At 42.6% G+C, this 26,637-nt stretch overlaps 1 protein-coding gene across 1 annotated transcript in view; it reads right to left on the bottom strand.

The window, feature by feature from the left end:
- HSPA12A (heat shock protein family A (Hsp70) member 12A) overlaps positions 1–26,637 on the bottom strand; it is a 77,299-nt gene that overhangs the window by 25,776 nt on the left and 24,886 nt on the right. The window contains exons 4-6 of the mRNA XM_060241554.1: positions 19,861–20,047; positions 18,273–18,377; positions 12,509–12,625 (exon numbers count right to left, since the gene is read on the bottom strand). Of these exons, the coding sequence (XP_060097537.1) occupies positions 12,509–12,625; positions 18,273–18,377; positions 19,861–20,047 (409 nt within the window). The remainder of the gene's footprint in view (positions 1–12,508; positions 12,626–18,272; positions 18,378–19,860; positions 20,048–26,637) is intronic.

The following is a 26,637-nucleotide window of genomic DNA, read 5'->3' as shown; positions in this document are numbered from 1 at the left end:
CCCTTGGTCCATCAAAGTCAGTATTGTCTTCTCAGACTGGCAGCGGCTCTCCAGGGTCTCAAGCTGAGGTTTTGCACACCTATTTGCCTGGACCCTTTTTTGGAGATGCCAGGGATTGAACCTGGGACCTTCTGCTTCCCACGCAGATGCTCTACCACTGAGCCACCTTCCCTCCCCATTGCTTGATTTCCTGACTTCTAAGTAACAAGTTCAGGAAGTAGAAGAACTGAACATTTTAAATACTCTTTTTCAACAGAAATGCCCAGATGGCAAAGTGAGTAAATTACTGGACAGTAGAAAAGCTGTTTAATTTTAAAAGTTTAAATATTAAAAAGATCATTTATGCTATTCTGTTCCAAGGTTAATAAATCTCACATCTGTGCAAAACTAATAATTTCAAAGTAGAGATTCTAAATTTTACTTATGTGCAAGTTCTTCTAGGCTTACAAGTAAACATGTTCTTGGATACAAAATGCCAGACTATTGCTGGGCTACTATGGTGGGTGGGGGGAAACTTCCATAAATTAATGAATTAAATGTCACTATTACATGTGGGGGTTTAGTAGTGCTTTGCCAGGAAGTAAATCTCACGTCTTAAAACAATGTAAAATACACTTATTTTCTGGTTATTCCTACTGCCAAAGACATTTTTCACCTAGGGTTGCCAAGTCGCTTGGCCACTGTGGCGAGGGACTGTTTTCTTGAGCGAGCTTCGCACAAGCAGTGCAATGACATCACTCGAAAGTGACATAATGATGGGGACGTTGCACTTAGGATGCTCTACGATTTGTGGTAAAACTCTAGGTACCAAAGAGTTTTAACATGAGTCCTAGAGCGTCCCCGGTGTAATGATATCACTTCCGAGTGATGTCATCACACCAGGGATGGCACGCTGCAATGGGGCTCTTCAGGGGCAGGGATCCCCCAGTGGCCTGCTCCCTGCCAGCAGGTTGAGGCCCTCCAGACCGGGGGATCCCCACTCCCAGTGGGAGCTTGGCAGCCCTATTTTCACCCTACAAAGCAAAACAAACCCACAAGGGTGGAAGAATGGACCACCCTAAGCACTACAAAAGGGAAAAAATGAATCTATCTAAAATGCATTAAACTCATGGCAGTAAACAACATATAATAGTTACCATGTACATTATATGTTTTAAAAACTGTCCCTGGGGAAATACAAAATGCATTATACTGTTAGGCTGCATCCTGTCATTTCATTCTATTGATGCCCATGTGTCCCTGTGTTGTAGTATGTTTTATGCAAGAGCAATGGGGCAAATATTGATGGAACATAATAGTAGCAGCCAACCCAACTGTCTTATGAGTTTTGTATTCCTTTAAAGACATTCTTCAATGTAAATAATTTTAATTACATTTATATTGTTCATTGCTCTGGGTTTGATAAATTTGGAGAAATGTTTTGGTCATGACAGCACACTTAGATTTTCTGCAGTCTGCAGATGCTAACATATATCATGAATAATATTTCAATATCCTGGCTTAGATCCAGCTCACACTAATCTGATCCTGGAAGCAAAGCAGAGTCAGCCCTAATCAGTATTTGGAAGGGAGACTACCAAGGAATATTAGGGTTGTGATGTGGAGGCAGGAATGGCAAACCACCTCTCAACGTCTCTTGCCTTGAAAATCCTATGGGATTGCCATAAATCAGCTGTGACTTTACAGCAAAAAAATAATAATCTATATATAGAACAGATATTACTGGAATATCATCACTAAAACAAAGGATATATTTCCTTCTTTTAATGCTGCAAGGTATTTTATTTTCCCCAATCTCACTCTGCCTTTCTACCCCAAACATCCAAAGGCAGTTTATAACATTAAACGATACAGCAACTGCTGTCTTCAGTCAATGTCCTATTCTTTTATCTTCTCACTTCCCTGTGATTTTAGTTGACCACAAACTTGCACTTAAAAGCTTTGATCAGTGGTCAGCATTGAAGATGGTGTGTATATACATGTTCACAGACAAAACAACAAACAAACAAACAAAACCACAGATAGCAGACACTGTTCACAACATTCCATTGTGCCACAAATCGGAAACGTTGAGAAAGCATTAGCTTACCTTTCTCCCTATGCTGCTAGCTTCCATTCCATAGATACACATGCACACAACAGCAGGCAAGCAACAATAGACAAAAGTAACATATGGGTCTCTCAGGTTTTGGATTTACCTATAACTGTGTTGTTCCATGAGAACCTTTAAGTGATTTGCTTCTGGCACTACCATTAGCAACCCCACTATACAGACTGTTCAGAAAAATGTTGCTCAACATTAGAGACATGCACAAGATATTCAAAATGGTTAAGGTAGATCTAATTAATGTTAGGGGGTATTTAAAATACCCATACACAGAAAACGTGTGACTCATAGGGTGTTATCACACAAGCAGTTTGGCCTGACATAGCCACCCTCTCTCCTCGGATCAAATGTGCACATCCGGCTCCCATGCCCCTTTTGTCCCTACATTGTGCTAAAACAACTCTCACACAGATTAAATAGCCATTGGCAAATTCTGGTGGCTACCTTGGCAAAGCGATTCCATTGCGGGTTTCTGGGCATCTGATCATGCCAGTGTGCCATGGAAACACACAAGTGGTGTGATCATTCCACTCTGTTTACGGCATGTCCTTCTCCCTCCTATGTGTGCTTCACGGCCAGGAGCATGTGTGTGCTTGTCTGCTTCTACACACGCACAGGGGGACTTGGCGAAAAAACCTAACCTAGCCACGGGCTCATGGTTGTGGTGTGTTAGTGATGTGGCCGACCAACTACAGGCTCATGGCACTATGATACTGGCTTAGGGGGGCACTGTCTGATTGACAGAAACCTCCCCAAACTCAAGCAGCTTACTTAAAGCCAAGATACTGCCGCAGCAACCTGCCTGTCTGACCATACCCCATGGAATATGTTAGCTACATTTCCTCCCCTTTAATACTCAGTGATATTCTGATGGAAAGAAACATATGCAACCTAACATTGCAAAGAAACAAATAAAAATAAAGGACATATGTACAATAAGGACTCCTGATATGCCCATGAAAGCAACTGGATCCTGGCTACAGGTGGAACTCCAGATCTCCTCTGTGACACACAGTGCCTTTTATCCGTTTTGGCTGATATGCCAGCTACTGGCATTCCTCAAAAAGCATAATCTGTCCTACGTGATCCATGCTCTGATTACATCCAGGTTAGATTACTGAAATGTACTTTACATGGGGCTGTCTTTGAAAATGGTCTGGAAACTTCAGCTCATCCCAGATGCAGCAGCCAAATTGCAACAGGGGAAGATACATAGATCAAATTGCCCCAGTGATGAAACATCTGCAGTGGGTGCCCATTTGTTTACAGGCACAATTCATAGTGCTGGTTCTTACTTTTAAAGCCCTAAATAGCTCAAGACAAGGGTATTTGAAGAACAGCCTTCTCCCATATTGTCCAGCCTGCCAGCTGTTTCACAAACCCTGTTCTCTGTGCCTCCACCTTCATAGGGGAGATGGGTGGAAACCAGAAACAGGGCTTTATCAGTAGTGGCACCTCATTTGTGCTCTTCCCTTTTAGGCTTGCCTGGCACGTATGTTGCTTTCCTTTAGGTGTCAGGACAAAATATGTCTGTTTATTTAGGCTTTAAATTAAGGGGTTTATTTTTAAACACTATTTTAGCCTGGAAACTGTTGTCTTAAACTATCTGTGGGTTTTTAAATTATTATTAATTTTCAAAGCTGGACAGGAGCTTTTAATGTTTTATTTTACTATTTTTATTTTGTAAGTCACCGTGGGTAGGTTCCTGGAGAGACAGCATAATTTTTTTCTTCAAAAATACATTTGTTCTCTCTCTCTCTCTCTTCCCCCTTGCCCCCACTCAGGGTAGTAGCTATATTGTTCCTGAGAAAAGGGGTGAATGGATGAAGTTTCACTAGAAAAGACTATTTGTTTTGTTTTTTTACATAGATAAATAAATTATATTTTAAGCCCCTCCACTTTGGAGTTGCTGTTTCTCTGTTAATGCTTGGAGTGGTGAGGCATCAGAAATGCTGATTCAATGAACCCTATGTTCACAAACCAAGCATAAAGAAATTGCGCAAACAACTTGTTCTGATACCTACAAGCCCAGAATGACACAGAGAGATTAACCGAGCCAGTACAAATAACAAGGTGCAAATAGCACAGTGCACAAGCAGTTTGGCCTGACATAGCCACCCTCACTCCCCAGATCAAATGTGCACATCTGGCTCCCATGCCCCTTTGTCTCTACACTGTGCTAAAACAACTCTCACGCAGATTAAATAGCCATTGGCAAATTCTGGTGGCTACCTTGGCAAAGAGATTCCATCGTGGGTTTGGGGGCATCTGATCATGCTGGTGTGCCATGGAAACACACTATTCAATACTCTTACACATGCAGGTTTATGATTCTTGTTCTGGTCTTGTTTTTCGGCATGTCCAATCTATTGCTCAGGCACTGAGGTACAAACTAGATGTTATATACAGCTGCATGTAAGTGTCCTGATTTGCTAAAAATGAGGAAGAGCCAAGGGGAGGCAGCCCGTTTGAGTGGAAGAACAATGGGAAGTGGAGTTTGCATAATCTTTTCCCTCTCTGTATGTCTATTCAGAATCAATCCCAGGTTGTTTTTCTGACCACAGGGGAAAAGATATAGGCAACCTATATTTTTCCTCCTTGGGTGGAAAAAGCAGATTGTATGGGCAGCAATTTTGAGAAGAAAAATGTCTAGAAATAAAAAGGTTATAAGTAGACCCTCTCTATCTCCTTGTCATTCTTCTGGTCAAACTGGTAAGAGACTGTTACACACATCTGCCATGTATAAGGCTGCCAATCTCCAGAAGGGAATAAGACCAAAACTGGAAACCACAGTGTATAGATTGATAAGAAAAAGAAAAAACACTGTGAAATTGACAAGCTTTAAATAAATGCACGCAGTACTTAATTCACTGGAACTTCCCAAAATATTTTTTAACCAAAATTCAAGCGATTCAACCGAGCTCAATGTCCAAAATTATATCATTGGTTCCAAAAGTCCATAATCAATGCTGTAATAAATTGGTAATATCCTGTTGTCTGTATATCCTTTTTCTGATAGATGCAGTTGTACCATAATATTTTAATACTGTATAAGTAGCAGTCCTCCATCCAACAGGTGCGGCTACACGAATCCAAGGTTTAATTGGTGTTTCATTTGCCACTTCCACTGGCCGCCTGTATTTTTGTCAGGAACCCGTGCTAAGGCAACAATTCACATATCATAGTTTACATCTCTTTGTTTGCACGATCAGTTCTCAGAGAAGGAACAGACCATGTACTTTTATCTTGTAGATTCTACTGTGATTTACATACATCTTATCTGGATCCTATATTGCAATCCCTGGAGGGTAAATCTGATGAAAGCAAGATAGTAAGTTTACTAGCCTCAAATAAGGCTGAAACCATTGAAGAGGTGGAAAATTTCCTTTACTGTGGTTATAAGAGGAGAAGTCTGCTGACTAGGTGATTTTAGACCAGTCACAGACTTTCGGCCTAACCTACCTCAAAGGGCTGTTGTGCATATCAAAATGGGGAGAGGAGAATGATGTAAGCTGTTTTGATCCTCACAGTGGAGAAAGATTGTCCTTTTCCTGCGTAGAGGTTGCAGGGAGGGGGGGAGGAGATGGAAAGCTGAAGTCAGAGGGGCACATACAGGTAGGTTGATGGTTGGCTGAGAAGGAGATAGAGTTGCCAACTCCAGGTAGGAAAATCCCTGGAGATTTGAGGGGTGGAGCCTGGAGAGGGTGAGTTTGAGGAGGGTTGGGGCCTCAGACAGGTACAATTCATAGACTCCACCCTCCAAACCAGCCATTTCCTCCTGGGGAACCATTCTTACCAATCTCCAGGTGAGGGCTAGAAAGCACTCAGAATTACAAATGCTCTTCAGATGGCAGAGATCAGTTCCCCTGGAGAAAATACTCAGTGTCATTATACCCTGCGGAGCTTGCTTCTCTCCTGCTTTGGTCCACACTGTGGAGAAAGACTGTACTTCTCCTAGATAGAGGCTGCAGGGAGGAGGGAGGAGTTGGAAAGCTGAAGTCAGATTAGTTTCCATACAGAAACACCTTGAGGCACATCGTCTATAGTATACTATAACCAGACCAGACCAAAAAAAAACCAGATTACGTCACAAGCTCACGCTGATGCTAAATGCTGCAAGGCTGAAAAAGACAGGAAAAGGTGGCAATAATGCACTGTAAACAAAAGAAATGCTGAGTTTTAGGGTCTGTGTGACTGTTACCATGCCTCTTTCAGGGCTTTGAGCCACCAGACATGGGGACACACACATATGGGGGAGGGGGAGAAACCAGCATCTTTTTTAGCTGCGGGGTGGGGTGGGGAAGACAGCAAGAGTGGGGGGGATGACATTTCAGAGAGCTCTGAGAGAGAGCAGAGAAGAAGTGCTTTCTAAACAGCTGGGGGAATTGCTGAGAATTTCTGAGTTTGTGTGGCTGTGTGATTGCTGAAATTTCTGAGTTTGTGGTTGCTGGGGCACTGCTGTTTGTTTGGTTTGAGCGGGCTGAAGGTGATTGTTGCTGATTGATTAGGAGTGGCTGTGTTCCTGGGGCAGACTGAGGCCCCACCCTCTTTGCATTATTAAGCTGTGTCTTGCCAGAGGTGCAAGCTGAAGGGCGAGAGCTAAAGGGCTCTTGGCTTGGGGGCTGTGTAAGGACCAGGAACCCAGATCCCTATTTTCCTTGTATTCCCAATAAGGTATGTAGACCTCCAGAAAGAGAGCCACATAAACAAACAGGATTAAAAGGGGACTGTATATTTAAAAAAAGCTAACATGAAGGTAGAATGCCAACAGGGGGGTGGGAGCTTTCCAGTGTTTTGCACTGAGTGTCACATGTATGACTATCTGCCCACAGGACAGAAGTCTTGGGTGTGTGCTCGATGCAAGGAGCTCCTGGTCCTCAGGGAACAAGTTCGTACCCTCGAGACTGAGGTGACTGACCTGGAGAAGCAGAGTAAATTCTCTGAGATGAGGAGGTATGTGAAGAGGAAACTGAAAGGAAAGGTAAATACAGTCAAAACCCTTGGGGAAGCTTGGAGGCTATTTAAAACTACAATCCTAGAAGCTCAGATAAAATATATACCACAAGTTAGGAAAGGCACAAACAGGTATAAGAAAAGGCCTGCATGGTTAACAAACAAAGTAATGGAAGCTGTAAAAGGTAAGGACTCCTTTAAGTGGTGGAAAGCTAGTCCAAGTGAGATTAATAAAAGGGAACACAGGCTGTGGCAAATCAAATGCAAGACTGTGATCAGGCAGGCTAAAAGGGACTACGAAGAGCATATTGCAAAAAACATAAAGACCAACAATAAAAAATTCTTCAAATATATTAGAAGCAGAAAACCAGCCAGGCAGGCAGTGGGGCCCTTGGATGACCAAGAGGTAAAAGGATTACTGAAGGAGGATAGGGAAATGGCTGAGAAGCTGAATGCATTTTTTGCCTCAGTCTTCACTGTGGAAGATGAGAATTGCTTGCCCACTCCAGAACCACTAATTTTGGAAGGGGTGTTGAAAGTTAGTCAAATTGAGGTGACAAGAGAGGAGGTCCTACAACTGATTGACAAATTAAAAACTAATAAGTCACCAGGTCCGGATGGCATACATCCATGAGTTCTGAAAGAACTCAAAGTTGAACTTGTGGATCTCCTGACAAAAATATGTAATCTTTCATTGAAATCTGCCTCCGTTCCTGAGGACTGGAAGGTAGCAAATGTCACCCCCATTTTTAAAAAGGGTTCCAGAGGAGATCCAGGAAATTACAGGCCAGTCAGTCTAACTTCAATACCAGGAGAGTTGGTAGAAAGCATTATCAAGGACAGAATGAGTAGGCACATTGATGAACAAAAGTTATTGAGGAATACTCAGCATGGGTTTTGTGAGGGAAGATCTTGCCTCACTAACCTGTTACAGTTCTTTGAGGCGGTGAACAAACATGTGGACAAAAGGGACCCAATAGATGTTGTTTACCCTGACTTCCAGAAAGCTTTTGATAAAGTTCCTCATCAAAGGCTCCTTAGTAAGCTTGAGAGTCATGGAGTAAAAGGACATGTCCTCTTGTGGATCAAAAACTGGCTAATTAATAGGAAGCAGAAAGTGAGTATAAATGGGGAGTCTTCACAGTGGAGGACGGTAAGCAGTGGGGTGCTGCAGGGCTCAGTACTGGGTCCCATGCTCTTTAACTTGTTCATTAATGATCTGGAGCTGGGAGTAAGCAGTGAAGTGGCCAAGTTTGCAGATGACACTAAATTGTTCAGGGTGGTGAGAACCAGGGAGGATTGTGAGGCACTCCAAAGGGATCTCTTGAGGCTGGGTGAGTGGGCGTCAACGTGGCAGATGAGGTTCAATATGGCCAACTGCAAAATAACGCACATTGGGGCCAAGAATACTAGCTACAAATACAAGTTGATGGGGTGTGAACTGGCAGAGACTGACCAAGAGAGAGATCTTGGGGTTGTCGTAGATAACTCACTGAAAATGTCAAGACAGTGTGCGATTGCAATAAAAAAGGCCAACGCCATGCTGGGAATTATTAGGAAGGGAAATGAAAACAAATCAGCCATATCATAATGCCCCTGTATAAATCGATTGTGCGGTCTCATTTGGAATACTGTGTACAATTCTGGTCACCGCACCTCAAAAAGGATATTATAGCATTGGAAAAAGTGCAGAAAAGGGCAACTAGAATGATTAAAAGTTTGGAACACATTCCCTATGAAGAAAGGTTAAAACGCTTGGGGCTCTTTAGCTTGGAGAAACGTCGACTGCGGGGTGACATGATAGAGGTTTACAAGATTATGCATGGGATGGAGAAAGTAGAGAAAGAAGTACTTTTCTTCCTTTCTCACAATACAAGAACTCGTGGGCATTCAATGAAATTGCTGAGCAGTCAGGTTAAAACGGATAAAAGGAAGTACTTCTTCACCCAAAGAGTGATTAACATGTGGAATTCACTGCCACGGGAGGTGGCGGCGGCTACAAGCATAGCCAGCTTTAACAGGGGATTGGATAAAAATATGGAGCACAGGTCCATCAGTGGCTATTAGCCACAGTGTATATATATATGTGTGTGTGTATATGTGTGTATATGTATGTATGTATATGTGTGTGTGTGTGTATATATATATATACATATATATATATATATATATATATATATATATATATATGTACACACACACACACATATATTGGCCACTGTGTGACACAGAGTGTTGGACTGGATGGGTCATTGGCCTGATCCAACATGGCTTCTCTTATGTTCTTATGAATGAAGGTCAAAGGTTGGTGTGTGGGTGGGTGGGTGGAAAGCAGTATTTGACACCGTCAACTATGACCTATTGACCCACCGCCTCGCCATTGCCGGGGTGTAGCCTTGCAATGGTTTTCCTCCTTCCTCCGGGGACGGGGACAAAGGGTGATGTTTGGCGAGCAGACCTCCCTGCAGCACCCACTTATATGTGGAGTGCCGCAGGGAGCTATTCTGTCGCCCATATTATTTAACATCTATATGCACCCCCTTGCCCAGATTGCCCGAGGTTTTGGGCTAGGCTGTCACCAGTATGCTGATAACACCCAGCTCTTATCTGTTGACGGATAGCAGACCGTCTTTCGCCCCTGAACAGCTGTCGAGACGTTAGGAGCCATGGTTGGATGGTTACAGCAGGGTTGACTGAAGTTAAATCCAACTAAGATGGAGGTCCTGTACCTGAGTCAAGGCAGGGTGGGTTTGTGCATCCAGCTCCCAGCCCTGGGTGGTGCTGTTCTGGTACCGGCCCAATAGGTGAAGAGTCTGGGGGTGATTCTGGATGCCTCCCTCTCCATGGAGGCCCAGATCACAGCGGCTACTGGGTCTGCCTTTTTCCATCTACAGCAGATCAGGCAGCTAGCACCATACCTATCCCCCCAAGACCTGGCTACAGTGACCCATGCAATGGTGACTTCCAGGCTGAACTACTGTAACTCGTTCTAAACTGGCCTATCCCTGAAACTGATCCGGAAACTGCAGTGGACGCAGAATGCGACAGCTCGCCTGCTGACTGTATCACCTGTACGGGTGAGCATACGGCAGGCGCTCTGTGACCTGCACTGGCTGCCTATAGAGTACCATATCTGTTTCAAAGTGTTAGTTTTCACTTTTAAGGTCTTGCGCGGCCTGGGTCCAACATACCTACAGGACCATCTCCTCCCATATACGCCCCAGAGGCCACTTTGTTCAGCCTCCCAAAATCTTCTGATAGTCCCCGGCCCAAGAGATGCCCGTCTTGCCTCTATCAGGGCCGGGACTTTCTCGGTCGTGGCCCTGACCTAGTGTAATCAGCTCCCTAAGGAGATTCGGGCTCTACCTGGCTTGCTGGCCTTTCATAGGGCCTGCAAAACGGAGCTGTTCCGCCAGGTCTTTGGATAAGGCAGTGGGCATCTATTTATCAATCGGTTGGTCTCCCCCCTACTGCTCTGCAGTTCTACTACACTACTGTACTGTGATGCTGTATTGCGGTACTATTTTGTGCTATACCACCTTGCTGTCTTGTCATCTTGCTGAATCATCCTGCTGCACTTTGATGAATGTTGTAATTAGTTTTATTATGATTTTATTGTGAATTTATTTCTATTCGCTGTACTCCGCTCTGAGCCCCCAATGGGGGAATGGGAGGAACATAAATAAACAAATAATAATAATAATAATAATAATAATAATAATAATAATAATAAAAAAGATAGCAAGGGTGGGGGTGACTGAATGTCATGGGTGGGGGGAGTTGTGGAGTACCAAGGGTGCAGGGGTAGTTAAGAGGAAGAGGTGGTTGGGGGGTAGGTAGGTGGGATGTTGGGGGGGGTGAGAATGGAAGGGGGAGGGGGAGTGAATGCCCTCACTTGAGTGGGTGGATGGGAAGACAGTGGGGGGGGGCATTCACCCAGAGACTCTTTCTAGAGCAGGGGTGGTGAATGTCAGACCTGAGGGTTGTTTACGGTCCTTGAGATCACTTGGTCTGGCCCTCAAGATTGCTGGGCCAAGCCAAGCACATGGCGGCCTCCCTGGGGCTTGGCTGGCCAGCGAGTTTCGTGGGGCCCAGCTGTGCTGTGCAGCAGCCTCCCTGGGAACCGGCTGGCTGGCAGGGATTGCAGAGCCCAGCCACATTACAGGGCAGCCTCCCTGAGGCCTGGCTGGCCAGCCAGGATCACTGTGGGGCCTAGAAAAGTCACTGTTACTGTTCAAGTAAGTTTCCCCCTCATTTCTTTATTTTCCTTTCATTCTATTTCTTCCCCCCATTTCCCTTAATTCCCCTTTCTTCCTCCCTTCCTCTCTTTCTTTCTTTCTTTCTTTCTTTCTTTCTTTCTTTCTTTCTTTCTTTCTTTCTTTCTTTCTTTCTTTCTTTCTTTCTTTCTTTCTTTCTTTTCCTTTTCCCTTTCTTAATTTTCATTTATTATCCTTTCTTCCCCATTTTATTTTGCTTTCTTTCCATTTCTTCCCCCCTTTCTTTATTTTCCCATCTCCCCCCATTTCTTTGTTTCCCTTTATTCCCTTTCTTCCCCCCTTTTCTCCCCCCCACATATTTTTGTTTCTCTTTATTTCCCCTTTCTTCCCTCCATTTCATTTCCCTTTCTTTCCCCCATTTCTTTATTTTCATTCCTTCCTCTCTCTCTCTCTTTCTCTCTGTGAAGCCTGAGTGGTGGGCATTGTGAAGGACTGCTGCTAGGGTATATGGGTGCCTTTAAATGTTGCTGGGAGAAGCTGCAGTTTCTGCATGAAGGGAGGGAGGGAGGGAGGAGTGGCAGGGGTGGGGGGAGCCAGCTACCACAAGTTTAATTTGCACTTGATTATCCCAGATGGTGTGTCCTAATATGCTAATGAGTGTGTGACCTATTATGCTAATATTAGGGTATGTGGTCTAATATGCTAATAGGTTCCTCCTAAGCTTTTTCTACAAAAAAAAGCCCTGGACCTAGGCATTTGCCTAGGGCAGCAGGGCGGGGAGGAGGGGTGTGCCAAATTTGGCTCACCCTACATGACTTCAAATAGAATAACAATTGTTTATGTTAATTTTGCTGGCCTGAATCGTTCTCCCTTGGCGGAGCACTGTTTTTTAAGTTGATAATTTTGTATGGCCCACAAATGATGTTATAAATATCCAAATGGCCCTTGGCAGAAAAAAGGTTCCCCACCCCTGTTCTAGAGTCTGTTGTATTTTTCTTCACAACGGGTCTTTTATATATATGTGCCAAAGTGTCCAAACACCAGGAGAGTTCTTTAGGTTCACAGTGAAGTTCTACCTAGTACAGCATTCTACTTTGTTCAGTGCCAAGATTGATGCCTCTGGGTAGCCTGCAAACAGGACAGTAAAGCAACATTGAAGGGACAAGGCAAAGTAGCCACAGATGCAAGACTGAGAGACTGTAACCCCTTTGGACCACAATACTAATCTTACCTTATATGCAGCTTGTCTCATAAACTGTTTTGCAGGCTGCTTCCAGATGGCTGGCACAGTGATGACCCATCGTACATCAGAATTTTCAAACTCTGAACCTTCCTGATCGCTCAATTCCTGGAATAAATGAAAGTAACATAGTAGTGAGATATAAAATTGACACCAGCTGTTTAAAAAAAATGTGGCTTTTTTGCTGGCTCCAGTAAAAGTAAGTTGTACTCTTCATGTTTCTAATGTTATGTCTATGTCAGACTACTTAAATAATTGACTGACATGTTAAATATGTGTAAAATGTCAAAGACTAGGTTTTCATTACACCTTATCACCATAGGAAAATGTAGAATTAAGGAAGGATAGGTTTCTTTCCAACAAGGAGCCCAGAATGTGGCAAACACATCCACTTACTTTATGTGTGTCTTCACAGTGGAGTTGTTGAAGCTTCTCTGAATTCATTCTCTTAAACTTTAATTAGGCTGAAAAAATGTGCTGTTATTGCTAACAAACACCACATATGCCACATTTTATTTATTTTAAATGGCTATTACATATTATATTACCATAATTAATGTTTTTTTGTTTCAAAACTGAGTTAGTTTCTATAAGGAAAACTCTGAAAAGATTTGAGTTTGTACTTAGTTGGGAAAAGTATACTTTAAGCAATAATGAACAGTAGACAGATATTAAGAACTTGCATTCAGTTTGCAGGGTCAGTGGTAACATGATTTAGGAATGATTCCAAGTGCAATGACCTTGCATATCTTTCTCTGTTGTCCAAACAAGACAAGAATCCAAAAGGGTGAACTATATTATCTTTTAGAATGTAAATAATCTTCTAAATGTAATAAGCTAGTAGAGGCATGATTTATTTATTTCCATGCATTACCACAATACAGGCCACATTCAGACATCACAACATACCACTGTTCATGACAGGCATGAATACAACTTTTAAAAATTAAAACATTTACAAGTTGACTCTCCAGAGACTGCTTGAAGTCCACTTGAAATATGTGTATGCTTCCTCCTTCCTCTTCCTTTCCCCCATGTGTGAAACACAGCTTGACAGGCACCAACTGCCTCACAATCTAAAGTTCGTGTTGAATTTTGGCAGGTAAATGGTTTGCAAACTATAGGTCATGGCAGGTCAATCAGCATGAAATTTCCACGAACTTTTAAGTGGTTTGTGGTGGTTCCTAAATGGATACATTTCCAAGACAGACTGTCTCCACTCAAAATGTTTACCAGACTTCAAAGCAAACGTCAATGCAATCCACCCCCAACTTCAAGGCATTGTAAGGAGTGGGTGGCAGGATGAGTTCCCTGTGAGTTTGGTGTGCATAGCTTGCAGAGGTTCCTTTCTATATATTTTTGAACCTGTGAATGACATTTTTCCAAAAAGCACTTTCCTGGGGACTTTTTATTGGGGGGGGCATAACTTGGGCCCCCTAAATCCAATCTGCACACAATTTAGAGGCCATGTAGAGGAGCATCAGGGGAAGGTTCCCTGCAAGTTTGAAGTCTCTAGCTTGCACGGGGTCCATTTTATACACCCCTGAACCTGCATTTCGCCAAAAATCTTTTTCTTGGGAACACCTTCTTTGGGGGCTGTAACTTGGGCCCCATAAATACAATTCTCACCAAACATGGAAGGCAGGTAGATGAGACTAATCCAGAGCTCCTGTGGTATTTGGTGTCTCTAGCATGCTGGAGGTGTGGGGCTATTCCACCACAACACGAACCTCACTGGTTCATATGATGCCTAAAAATTCACACTTTGTGGATCATGAACTGGGCACAACATGAACTGAACTGCATTTTCCCAGTTCATGCCCATCCCTAAACACAGCTGGAAGCTTCCTGGTTTTGGAAACAGGGTTGCCAACAGACCTGGAGAAAAATCTCCTGTACTTTTAATAGAAGCTTAATGGGATGTTGTTTACCTCCATTCCATGAAAAGTTATAGCAGCCTATTTCTAGATATTGTCTCTATTAAGATACAGGTCATCTTTCTACAGGCCCGTTGGCAGTACTACTGGAAACATTCAGTTAAACTCTAATTTGGTATTTTTGTCCTCATAAACGGGGATTCTGAACCACAGTTTAATCCTAGTTTAGAATCCTGGTTTGTGGGAAGGAAGCAAACTCCAGTTTGCTCTGACTCTTGTGCCTAGGCATCACAACAAAGGAAGAAGCTCAAAAAGTCCACGTATTGGGGAAGATGGAAGGGTGCATGTGAGCATGGCATAGAAGCCACGTTTATGCCTATCACAAAGGTTTTCATAGCTACTGAATGTGGCCATAGTTTAAAATCTCTGGCTGAAATGCAATAGTTTCTTATTCAAAGAAAGCAATGTCTGGTTTGGTTTCTGATTTTTTTTAGCAAGTTAATGTACATAGAAAGCAATATTCCTTTATCTTCTACTCCAAAGCACTGTGTCAGTTCCTTTGGTTTAGTGCCTGGTGAAGATGTGCCACAGCATATATTTGTCACTGTTCTCTAATTCCTTTCACTGTACACCTTTGCCCCCAGCCTTTCAGAATAAAAAAACTGGAGCTGTCTGCAGGGTCAGACACAAAGTCACTCCTTCTCCAAAAGGTGCTTTGAAAATGTAGGGATTATACCCTGAACTGGTTAGCCAAGGCAAGCTCGATCTTGTTAGATCTTGGAATCTAAGAAGGGTAGGTACTTGGATGGGAAACCTCCTTGGAATACCAGAGCCTGGAGGCAATGGCAGGCTATACTCATCATCTCTCTGAATATTCTCTAGGCCTCCAGTAGGGGCGAGTTCCAGAGGTCACCATGACTTCTAGGTGTGCATGTGCACACACACACAAATACCAAAAAAAAGAAAAGAAAAGAATATGTAGGGACTACAAATGGAAATAAGGAGCTGCATTAATATACAGAGTAAAAGTAATCTAACTCAGGATGACATATGTATTCTCATTGGATCTATCAAAGTCTTAGAGAAACTCCTTGCAACCTGAGATCCTTTAACAAGGAGATGCAGTGGCTGAGATTAGCTTGGAGTGCTCACTGCAACATTATTTAGCTCAACTTCACTTCTAAGCTGGAAAATACATTCAGAGCCATTCTTTCTTAAGCTATACTATACATAACATAGTAACTGAAAATCAGTCTTTTTAAACAAGATACTAGCTTTATTGAGCCAATGTGGTTATAAACATCAGTACTTTGCATGTTTTATTTACAGCCAGTCTTTGTCGCTGAGACTCAAGGCAGATTACAGAATTAAAAATAATACAATCGTATTATCTATGGTTTAGTTCTGTATTTTATACCAGCCCCAGGGAAGATACGTTGGTCCCACTTCTAGACACGTCTGCCAACAGGGCCATGTGTTATATCTGAGTTTCTGCTGAATTGGAGGCAACAGAGTTGCTCAGTGAATCATAATGTTGTCAAAGTGAATAATGTGTGTTGTTGTGGCAACCATTTTAAGAACTCTGGATCATGACTTATATTTGGATATGCTTTACTAGGGATAATTGTCCTTTTTCATATATGTCTGTGCTTGTATGCTGTGCTAGTAGTTTTGAGTAAAACAATACAATGGAATTATTTGAACTGAAAATAACAGGGACTGAACCTATGATCTCTATTTGGAAATCAAGTGCTCTTCTACTAATCTAGAGCTTGCACCAGCTGATGTTGCTTTTAGGGAGGATTCTGGAATTCTTCCCCTTTGAATTCTTCTGGTTTTATTTCCCAAGGGACACATTAGAAACTCTCCACTGCCCCCCCCCACAAATTAGTATACAATGAAGTGTTTGTATAGTATGTCATCGCTTCCAGTATGTCTGTTTGGCTGCATTCCTTCCTCCCTTGATGCACACATGTGCATCGACAAAACATTGAAAAAAGCAACTATAATAACATTTTTGGTGCAATGCTCTACCAACTGTGTAGGAGCACATTTGTGTGTCACTAGCAGCGCAATCCTAAACAGAGTTACACTCTTCTAATGTTGTAACCAGGGCTGGTCCGATGCCCTGGGGCGCCCTAGGCAGATTTGCTGCCTGGCGCCCCCCTAAAGCACCCCCCACAGCTCCCTCCCCTGTGGCTCCATGGCTCTGTGCCCCCTCCCCTCCTCCCACTGGTGCGGCATCCTGCCTGCCCCCCCCCCCCAGTGCTCCACTGGCCTGCCCGCCGCCTCTCCGCTCGTTCACTGGCTCCCTTCCCCCTGGGGCTCGCCAGCTAAAAGTAAGCTTAGCCAGCGAGCAGCCCGTGCCTGTGCGTTTTGTTAAGTGACAAAACGCGCAGGTGCGGGCTGCTTGCCGGCTAAGCTTACTTTTAGCCGGTGAGCCCCAGGGGAAAGGGAGCCAGCGAACGAGTGGAGTGCCACTGCTTCTAGCGGTGGTGGGCAGGCCAGCGGAGCGCCAGTGGGCGGTGGGCAGGACACCACGCTGGGGGGAGTGGGCGGGTGGCGGCGGCAGAAGCAGGGAGACAGGCAAGCTAAGCGCTTGCCTGGAGCACCAGAGGGTGTCGAGAGCCCAATTTGCTGCCCCCACCTCTCGGTGCCCTAGGCAACCGCCTAGTTTGCATAGTGAGAGGGTCGGCCCTGGTTGTAACACTGCACACGTTCTAAGCCCTGAAATACTTTTAGAAATTCTGTTAGTTAATATGAAATTCAGCAGGAGTGGAATGCAGAACAAAATATACCCCAAGAATGATAAAACAACATAAAAGGACATGCATTCATTCCCAATCATCATAGTACTGGGGGAGGGGGGAGATAATGATGAAACAGAATAATGTAAACATGTTCAAAGCAGAAAAAGTCAATTTTCTAGAAATCATACTATTTAAAACTCTGCAAGTATAAATTGCCAGGGAAATTCTCTTACTGTACATGGAGTACAGAGCTGGTGACCCAGCACTGGGATCTGAATAGTGGAATATTGTGCATAGTAATGCTGTGAAATTTAGCTGTTGAAAACTATGATACTAAAAACTTCAGATAACCAAAATGCTATGTTTAGTCAGATGTGAAACTTTAGTCAGTGGACTTTTAAAAACAGGCAAAAATTCCTCAAAGCCACTTTTTCCTCCCAAACTGAGGCTCTACAATGGAGCAGTTGAAAGAGTGCCAAATGGATTCACAAAGTTTGCTCCCCGCCTGCCTACCCAGATCAGTACTGAGCGCTACATGAGCATGCACACAGTGGCATAGAGAAAAAGTGAGTAGTGGAGGCAGGCAGGCTGGCTGTTGGGGAACAGGTGAATGACTGCTGATTGGAAAGGGCTACTTGTTAAATATTGTACTACTGTTCTCTTGCTTGGGAAGACAAACTTAACAAAACAGATGCATTACGACGGGGCTTCTCTGCACTGGAAAAGACGGAAGGGGAGAACTCTTTCTGGACACTGATTCTGAACTGAGTGAGAAAAATGGGGACTTGCTTGAAGGGATTTCATCCCTCTGTGGAAATATTCTGGTAATAAACAAATCAAATATACAGCAAAATCTACTTGTGTTGATTGCTACAGAGCCAAGGCACCACCGTTACCATGTACACGACAGAATTCTACTAGCATTTTTTTTTAATGGTGAGGAATAAGGTCATGCACAGGAATACAGAACACTTCAGCACCATCGGTTTGCCTTCATTTCATACAGCTGCTAAACTTTGTTTACGTCAAATACCACTGCAGGCTGGATACAGGCAAGGTTAAGTTAGTTGGGCCAGCATCTGTCATGGTTATAAATATAAAGAACAGGAGACAGAAGAGTTGTTTTACCTTTAATGCTTGTTCCTTGAAGTATTGCAGAGCGTAAGCAAATATTTCAAGTGCTTTGACTTTCTTGCCATTTGCAGCTGTTAAGTCTGTTTCCAAATTGAGATTCTGAAGGAAGAAAATAATTAACAAGTATTAAAAGGCAGCACTGCTTGATTTGAGAGTAGGGAATTTGCTTTGATGATGCAACACTCTGGTGAAATATGACTCTAAGTAATTGCATCTTTTGCTTAATTTTCTCCTTGACAGAGGATTTCCCCATTCAGTGGTATTTTTAGGACTGTGTCATTTTAATGCTCATGAAAGTTCAGTCTTTTTGCACTTCTTAGCTGTGGTTACAATTAAATGCACATTTAGCTGATTTGTCCTTGAAGTTTACATGGCTGGTAGCTATTAAATGCACATGCTGAAGTGTTGGTTTAAAAAAAGACTACCACCACAATAGCTGTGCCAATGGCTTGGAAACCACACTGTATAATCTTATCAAATCAGAGTCACTGTCTTTTCATCACTGTATAGCAACAAGAAAATATCCTGGAAAGAAAATAATCACCAAATCTACAGGAATTACTGTAAAGTAAAGAAATTGAGAGAGGCATTTTGATAAAGAACCTGTTGGGACTCAAAATGGCATCTTTGGAATGAAGACAGAATTTATTCACATCGAGAAGGCCTGTTCTTTATTGACAATACACTCAGGAATGCAAATTATTAAAACCTTCAAATGTTTCTGAATTAACTCTGAAGCATACCTCATTTTTCCTTTATTCTACTTTTTTTTAAAGAAAGTATAAACTTACAGGATATAAGCTTTCAAGACTCAAAACTCCCTTTGGCAGATACAAGTTGGAATCTCTGAATACTTATATTCCAGTTAGCAGGTGGGAGGGTGTTGAAAGAAGGAACTCAGAGTGCAGAGGTACAATGCACATTGTAATCAACTGGATTAGAGCAGAGTGGAAATGCTTGGATGCAGAAAATTAGCATCTGTAGTGAGATAAAATCCTATATCTAATATCTAATTTCTAATATCTAATATATCTTGTATCTAATTTGCTAATATCAATTTACTAATATTAGCATCATATCTAATGCTAATTTTCTGCCCCCAAGCATTTCCCCTCTGCTCTAATCAAGCTGATTACAAGAAGCATCCTGAGTTCCTTCTTTGCAACACCACTCAGCTCTAGCTGTTCTACTGCAGACCCTCTGAAACTATCATAAAAGCTGATTGCCTGTACTACAATAAATTTGGGCTTGGAAGATCCACAAAGAGAAGTGTCCCATGACTTTGTGGAACCAAAGAATGGGGACAGGGGAAATGCAGGCATGGCAAATGGGGTATTGTGAGGGGATTAATGTAGAGGTAAACTGAGCTCTAAGGGGAATCTCCTCAGCCTAAATCTAAATCAGATAGTAAAAAGCAGAAAAGTGGGAAAACTGCTGCTTATTCTGTAAAAAACTATTCATAGCTTTCTTGATGTCACATTTACTTTGAACCTAAGTTTACTGTAGTACTAGCAAAAAACCGCGTGGTACCATTATAATATTAAAATATTTAGGAAGAAATACAGTGTTATCCATTACTTACTCCAGTTGTGTGCAGCTTCATCTTAAACTTCTCAAAATACAACCAGTGCTTTGATTCATTAGGGTCGAGGTCATGATAGAAATCTCTGGCTGCATAACCAAAACTGTGGAACTTTCTTTCTGGAGTTAAGAGGATAGTTGTTGGTGTCTTCTGATTGGACACCCCAGGGTCTCCTCCTTCCCATCGCCTAAAAATACAGAGGAAGTCATCCTGAATCAGTGAAACTTAGACCTTGGCATTCTTTATCAGACATATTACATGTTCTGCCCATATAGCTAAGTGAACAGAACTCTGGACTCAAACAAAGAAGATCTGGGATCAAATCAACAGTTCAAAACTCAGGACCGTCACTGGACCACGATCTCTCTTTTGTGAAAAGATGTCCTGACCTAGCTCAGGGGTGTCAAGCTCATTTGTTAAAAGGGTCGGATCAGACACAAATGGGACTTTGTGGGGCTGGACTATGTGTGTCATAAAATGTAATGCCAGGTAGCAGAGATATAAACTTTATAAAGAACACAGATAATTACAAATATATTATTATTTTTTACTTAAATAAAAACATGCTTAAAACTCTTGCAATATTTTGTTTAAAATGGAAAGGTGGAGGAATAGTGAGATTTGAAAATGCAATTTTTAAAATAAAACATCAAGAAAAAGCACAAGGATCACAGCAGAAACTAAAAGTATAAAATGCTCTGGAGCCAAGGAAAACATGAAATGGCAGAGCACTGCAAGCTCCTCCCCGCCCCAGATTGGCAATGACTCTCCAGTGTAATATCCCCCCTTTGGCTTTGGCTGTGGGTTCCCAGGATAGAGTACTCACTAGGCACTAGTTCTCAGGTCCATTCAGCATAGACAAGCTAGCACAAAGCATCAACCTTTTATTTGCAAGTAGCTTCACTGACCATAAAAGCTGCAAAAAGTGCAACTGCCTTATCTCTACTCCATTGAAATACATTGCAGCACAAAGTTGCAAGAAAAACATGGGATGGTTTTTCCATTATGATTTCTGGGTGCAGAGACCTTAATGGAAAATCCATTCCATGTTTTCCTTTGCAAGTCCAGAAGCCAGCAAAGACAAAGGAGAAGGAGCTGAGAATGTCACTGAGAGCCTTGGGGCTTCCAGGGGTGAGGACAGGTGGGAGAGGAGGCAGTGAAAATTGCCATGGGCCTGATTGAAGCCCTGGGCAGGCTAGATGCGGTCCGTGGGCTGGGAGTTTGATAGGTAATAGGCATGAATTTTATCTCTTACTTGTTATGGATAGCACATCTTGTGTAGGACAGGATCCTATGATCCAGGGGCATCCATGACAGCTGATCTTTCCTGTTCTCCCCTGGCAGCCTCTTGCAACCCCTAAAGAGATTATGCTTGAGGGTCAAAGAGCCTTTGGGACAAAATGCCATGGGACACAGGGGGACTGAGAGAGCATTTGGAGAGACTGTCACTCTCTTTTGCTATCAGAGGCAATGCTGGCAAAAGATTAAAGTGGTTGCAATTTCACGCACATTCACCGCTATGTTGCATCTTCATTCTCCCCCCCCCCCCCCGGCAACCTTTCCCTGACTCACAGCATTAGGTTTTTTGGGGATCATGACAGGCTTTTGGGGAACCTTTAATTAGACTTAGAATTAGACATGTGACTCTTTGGTACTCATGGAAACAAACTAAGTAACCATGTCACCACTTCTACATGGGATTATTCAGACTGAACAGAAGCTATTGCTTGTTAAATCCTACGCACCAGCTGCACATTCAGGGAAAGAAGAAAGGTATTGTTTTGATTGGGGCTCCTTAATTACTGTAATTTTGACTCATTCATGGACTGTTATGCTAATAGAAAGTGCACTTAGGAGTTGAATAACTGTGACAGCCATCTATTCTCTCCTAAACAGAAATCACATTAGTCCTCTTTCTGGAATGAATGCCTGTGAGCTGCAGTTCTTTCAGCAACACAATGTCTCACTGATACTGTGGCTAAGATTTGGACACAACAAACTGGATGTTCCAGACCCTTGAGAGTAGGGCAAAGTGTAAACATCCAGAGAAGCTCAGTGTTCTTTGTCAAAGGAAGTTTCTAGTCCTTGAGGCTTCAAGGACAGTCTTGGAAGCATGAAGTGGATCTCATGAAATTTTATGAAGGGCTGATGGTAGTAGCTGAGCAGAATATGCAAAAATCTGGGGGTTGGGATTTCATTGTCTTCTCTCTCTCTGCTTGGGAGTGGGGAGAATCTGGCAACAGCTGGCAAGTATTTGTGTGTCCTTAACACTAGTCTTGACTGTCCTAAATCATATTATTCAAAGTATTTTTAGAAGTCCAACAGAATTGAATCTCCTTTTTTATTCTACCGTCTATAAGAATTTGACCAATTGCTCACTGACATTACTTGACCCCCCAGGCTTCTGTTTTCTCTGATGCATGTGAATGATTTCCCAACAGTTGTTTCATGGGTGCATTTTGAGGTGCAGCTCCCTCCAGTTCCCCTCACAGCTTTGTGATGCTGTCTTTTAAGGCTTAGGATACTTCAAGGGAAACTGGAGGAAGCCCCGCATCAAAATGCATCACAGAGCAACTGGTGGGAAATTTATCGCTTGTGCCAGAAGAAAACAGAAGCCTAGGGGCAGAGCAATGCCAGTGAAAAATTGGTATTTCTCATACCAATGGAATGGAGTTGTTTTCTGTTGCCCCAGAAGGTCAGACCAAAATCAATAGGCCAAAATTAAATCAAAAAAATTTCAGCTAAACATTAGGAAGAACTTCCTGATAGTTAGAGTAGTTCCTCCTTGGGAGGTGATGAGCTTGCCTTCTTTGGAGGTTTTTAAGCAGAGGTGAGATGGCCATTTGACAGCAATGCTGACTCATTATGAATTTAGGCAGATTGTGGGAGGAAGGATAGGAAGGGATGAGGCAGTGTTCGTCATTTATGATCAGGGTAGTGCCAATTGCCAGTCTGGGATAAAGAAGGAATTTTCCTCCAGGCCAGTTTGGCTCAGGGATCCTGGAAGTTTTTTTGCCTTCCTCTGGGCTTACAGCAGGGGTTACTGGAGGAGTGGGAGGAAGGTAGCTGTGAATATCCTGCGTTGTGCAGGCAGTTGGACTAGATAACTCTTGGGGACTCTTCCAGCTCTTATGTTTCTATATTTCAGTTCACCTCCCAATTGTTCCCAGTTCCCTTACTCAACTTCTTACCTAACTACACTGACCTCAAAGACTAATGGTGCAATCCTAAGGATGCTTTCCCTGTGAGGAAGCCCCATTGAATAAATAGTAGTAGAATTCAGAGTAGACTTGTTTAGGATTGCTGTCTAAGCCTATCATCTCTACTCCACAGCAATGTGAGCACTGAGCTCCCATCTGTTATCAAACATCAGTGTGTTGCCTTTCAGCAGCTGAAACAAGCTATTTATCCTTTTACAGGACAGGAAAGAATTATCCCCTCCCAAGTAGTCTCTGGTATACAAAGTCTGGTTCCCCTTAAATTGCTGGACAAGAGATATAATGAGAGGAAAGCTACAGCTGTAAGGACTCTGGTTCTTCATCTCTTTCCACTCTCTGCAGGACTAACTCCTGGTGGTAAAGCTGAAAGGAGACTTTCAATCTCAATTAGAAACAGCACTTGCCCTTTTTTTGCTGCAAGATACCTGTTGCCCAGGGCCCCTCGTTTTTGACTGCTGCTACGGCAGAACAGCCAGGCATTGGAACAAACTGTTCAGGGAAGTCATACAAATCTTCTCTGGAGGTTTTTTAGGAGACTGAATGTGCATCTGTCAGGAACTGTTTAGGTCTGGCAAATTGGGCTTGTGCAGTGGACTGGATTACATGACCCGAGAAATCTCCTCTAGCTCTGATTTTGGCTGGTCCACAATTTCTTGTTTGCATATTATCAGGACACAGTAAACTCAACATTTGTCTGTTTAAGCCAGTTCATTGATTTGTTGATGTCTCTGGAGGTGCAGTAATACTAAAAAGCAAAAAACCAATTGTTTAAAAAAGGATTGTCATAAAACTGAGCATCTGGCAAGGATCAATATAAAGGGGGAGGAGAGGAAGCAGATGGTTTATAAAATTTAAAAAGAACAAGGATATAGCACTGACATGTTTATGTTAATGTAAACATTCTCAAGAATGGTGCAGATAGAAATGACATTTCCTGTGCTTAGAGATTTCCAGTTTATCATACAAACAACTCTAATTATGTCTTTAAAATACCCCCTGCACTACAGATTGCAACTGATAGCCCTGCTTTGATTGCCCCTGCAGTCAGAGGATATACAGGTGGCAACCACAGAAAGGACTTTCTTGGTCATGGCACCAAAATTTTGGAACTCCCCTCCCCCCCAGGGAGATTCATCTGTCTCCCTCTATTGATGCCTTCCACCAACGGGTGAAGACTTTTTTCATATGGTATAATGGCTATTTACCCTCCTCCTGCTTCTTTGTTTATATATTTCATTGAATTATTTTATAATTTTAGAAGTTCTTATACATAGCCTGAACTGTAGCACCAGAACTTATAATTTATAATGGTCTATTCTGTTTATCTAAGTTTAACTTAATTTATCTATTTTATCTATTTTAATTGTTTAATTGTTCTGTAGTAATATTGTATTTTATTGTAATCATGGTGTATACCGTGTCATGTTAGCCGCCCTGAGCCTGCCTTTGGCGGGGGAGGGCGGGATATAAAAATAAATTTATTATTATTATTATTAATTGTTTAAATGTTTTTATATTTTTATGTCTGTCGCCTTGGTGACTCTGACTGGCAAGGTGGCAAGAAAATGTTTGAAATAAATAAATTAATAATGCTGAGCTTTAACATTTAATAAACATATGAATGTTGAAATGGTTCATGCAGGGTTGCCACGTGTCATGAACCCTGACGAGGGGAAGCTGGAAGGGTTAACAGACCTGGAAGAATTGCCAAGCAGCTCCTCAGCCCAACAACCAGCAGCTGGCCCATTAATCACTCTCCCCACATTCCAGGCACCAGTGAGAGTTGTTGACAATTAATCTCCTCCAAGCTCTCGCCCTCCCATCTCAAGAGCTCAATGCAGGCTCCAGAAAGAACTTTCAGAGCGAAGACATGAGGCAAGCCAATGCTTCAGATCTCTCGCCCCTGAGTTCTAGCAGAGTCACTGCCACCCAGGGAGCAGGCTGATTGAGGCTCCCATATAACTCCCACCCAGGATCTGGTAACCCTGTGGAAGCAACAAGTCAGTTCTCCGGCTTGCATTCATGCTCTATCCTGATGCCAGACCCTGACCTGCTTGAATTCCTTGGAACCTGACCCTTTGGCTTTTGGACACTGACTTCTGATTCCAGTTTGTGATTTTGCTTTGGTGACTTGGCCACCTGGACTTTGACTTTGGACTCCCACCTGCCTGCACCCTGAGAATGTGACACCACGACTGCCTTAGTAAACGCCAGATTTTGAGCACAATGCCTGGTGAAGGTGGAGTTTTGGGAGATGACATTGCTGCCTGATGATGTTCTAGAAATTTCCCCGTATTTCCTCATAAAGACTGTAGAGACATAGGATAATTCCTAGAGTGTCACTGTGGAAGCTTGTATTCTAGTGACCAGGGACTGAGGTGGAGGGCAGGAGCCTACCCATTGCAGGTGTGCATATAGCAAGCCTAGGCTCATGAACTTATTTATTCTCTTCAAACCTTTTTGTTACAGAAGTGAAAGGAATATGAATGAATGCATAAACTTTTTGCCATTGCTTTAAGAATTCTGGATTAAAACCTGAATGTATTTGGAAAAATTCATCTGTATGAGTCATTGTTTCTTCATTTCATCTGAAAAATATAGATATTCTGTTGACTAACTCCATTATGTTACGGATATTTTCACTGCTGTAGTCACTTGCATATAATGCCATACCTAACACAACTTATCATTAATTCAGTAATTATTATGTTTACAAAAAAAGTCAAGGTTATGGTTAATATGACAGAAGTTTGATCTTCACTCAGTTCTAGACTTATTGGAGAAATTAAAAACCAGTAAGTCTTCAGGTCCTGATGACATATACCCAAGAGTTCTTACATAACTAAATTCTGAGACTATTGATCTACTAATCCATATATGTAATTTATCACCGAATTTAGCCACTGTACTGATTTTTAAAAGGGTCCAGAGGAGAAGCAAAAAATTATATGTCAGCTAGCCTAATATCTATCCCAGGTAAATTGGTAGAAAGTGTAATCAAAGACAGAATTATTAGACACACTGAGGAACAAAGCTTGCTCCGGAAAAATCAGTATTGCTTCTGCAAAGGGAAGTCCTGCCTCAGCAGCCTCACCAACCTTTTGGAATTCTTTAAGAAAGTGAACGGAGCATTGGCTCTTACCTGAAGGATCCTTCTCTTCAGTGGGGGCGAAGTCATCCAGAAGTGGTTAGGTCATGCCTCTGCTTGCTCAATAGGGCTATGCAAATTTCTTTTGTTATGAGTGGCTCCTATTGGAGAGACCCGGCTGACCTCTCCAGTTATGTCCAAGCTTTGCTCTGTGCAGTGTCCATATCAAGTGTCTCAGTTCTCTACGTTCTTCTCTTGCTCTCCAACTTGCTATTGTCTCTTTTTCTTTCTCTCTCCCCTCTTTGTTTTGTCTTGTTGACTTGTAACTTGTCTGTAGTTTTATTTGAGGGAGGGATGTGGATGACTTCGCCCCCACTGAAGAGAAGGATCCTTCAGGTAACAGCCAATGCTCCGTTCTCCTTCAGTGGGGGGGAAGTCATCCAGAAGTGGTTAGCAGTACCCAAGCTGGTT

This window comes from Heteronotia binoei, chromosome 6 (genome assembly GCF_032191835.1).
Source record: "Heteronotia binoei isolate CCM8104 ecotype False Entrance Well chromosome 6, APGP_CSIRO_Hbin_v1, whole genome shotgun sequence".
Lineage (NCBI taxonomy): Eukaryota > Metazoa > Chordata > Lepidosauria > Squamata > Gekkonidae > Heteronotia > Heteronotia binoei.
The sequence above is the reverse complement of the archived record's forward strand: the minus strand, read 5'-3'. Positions and strand labels throughout refer to the sequence as shown.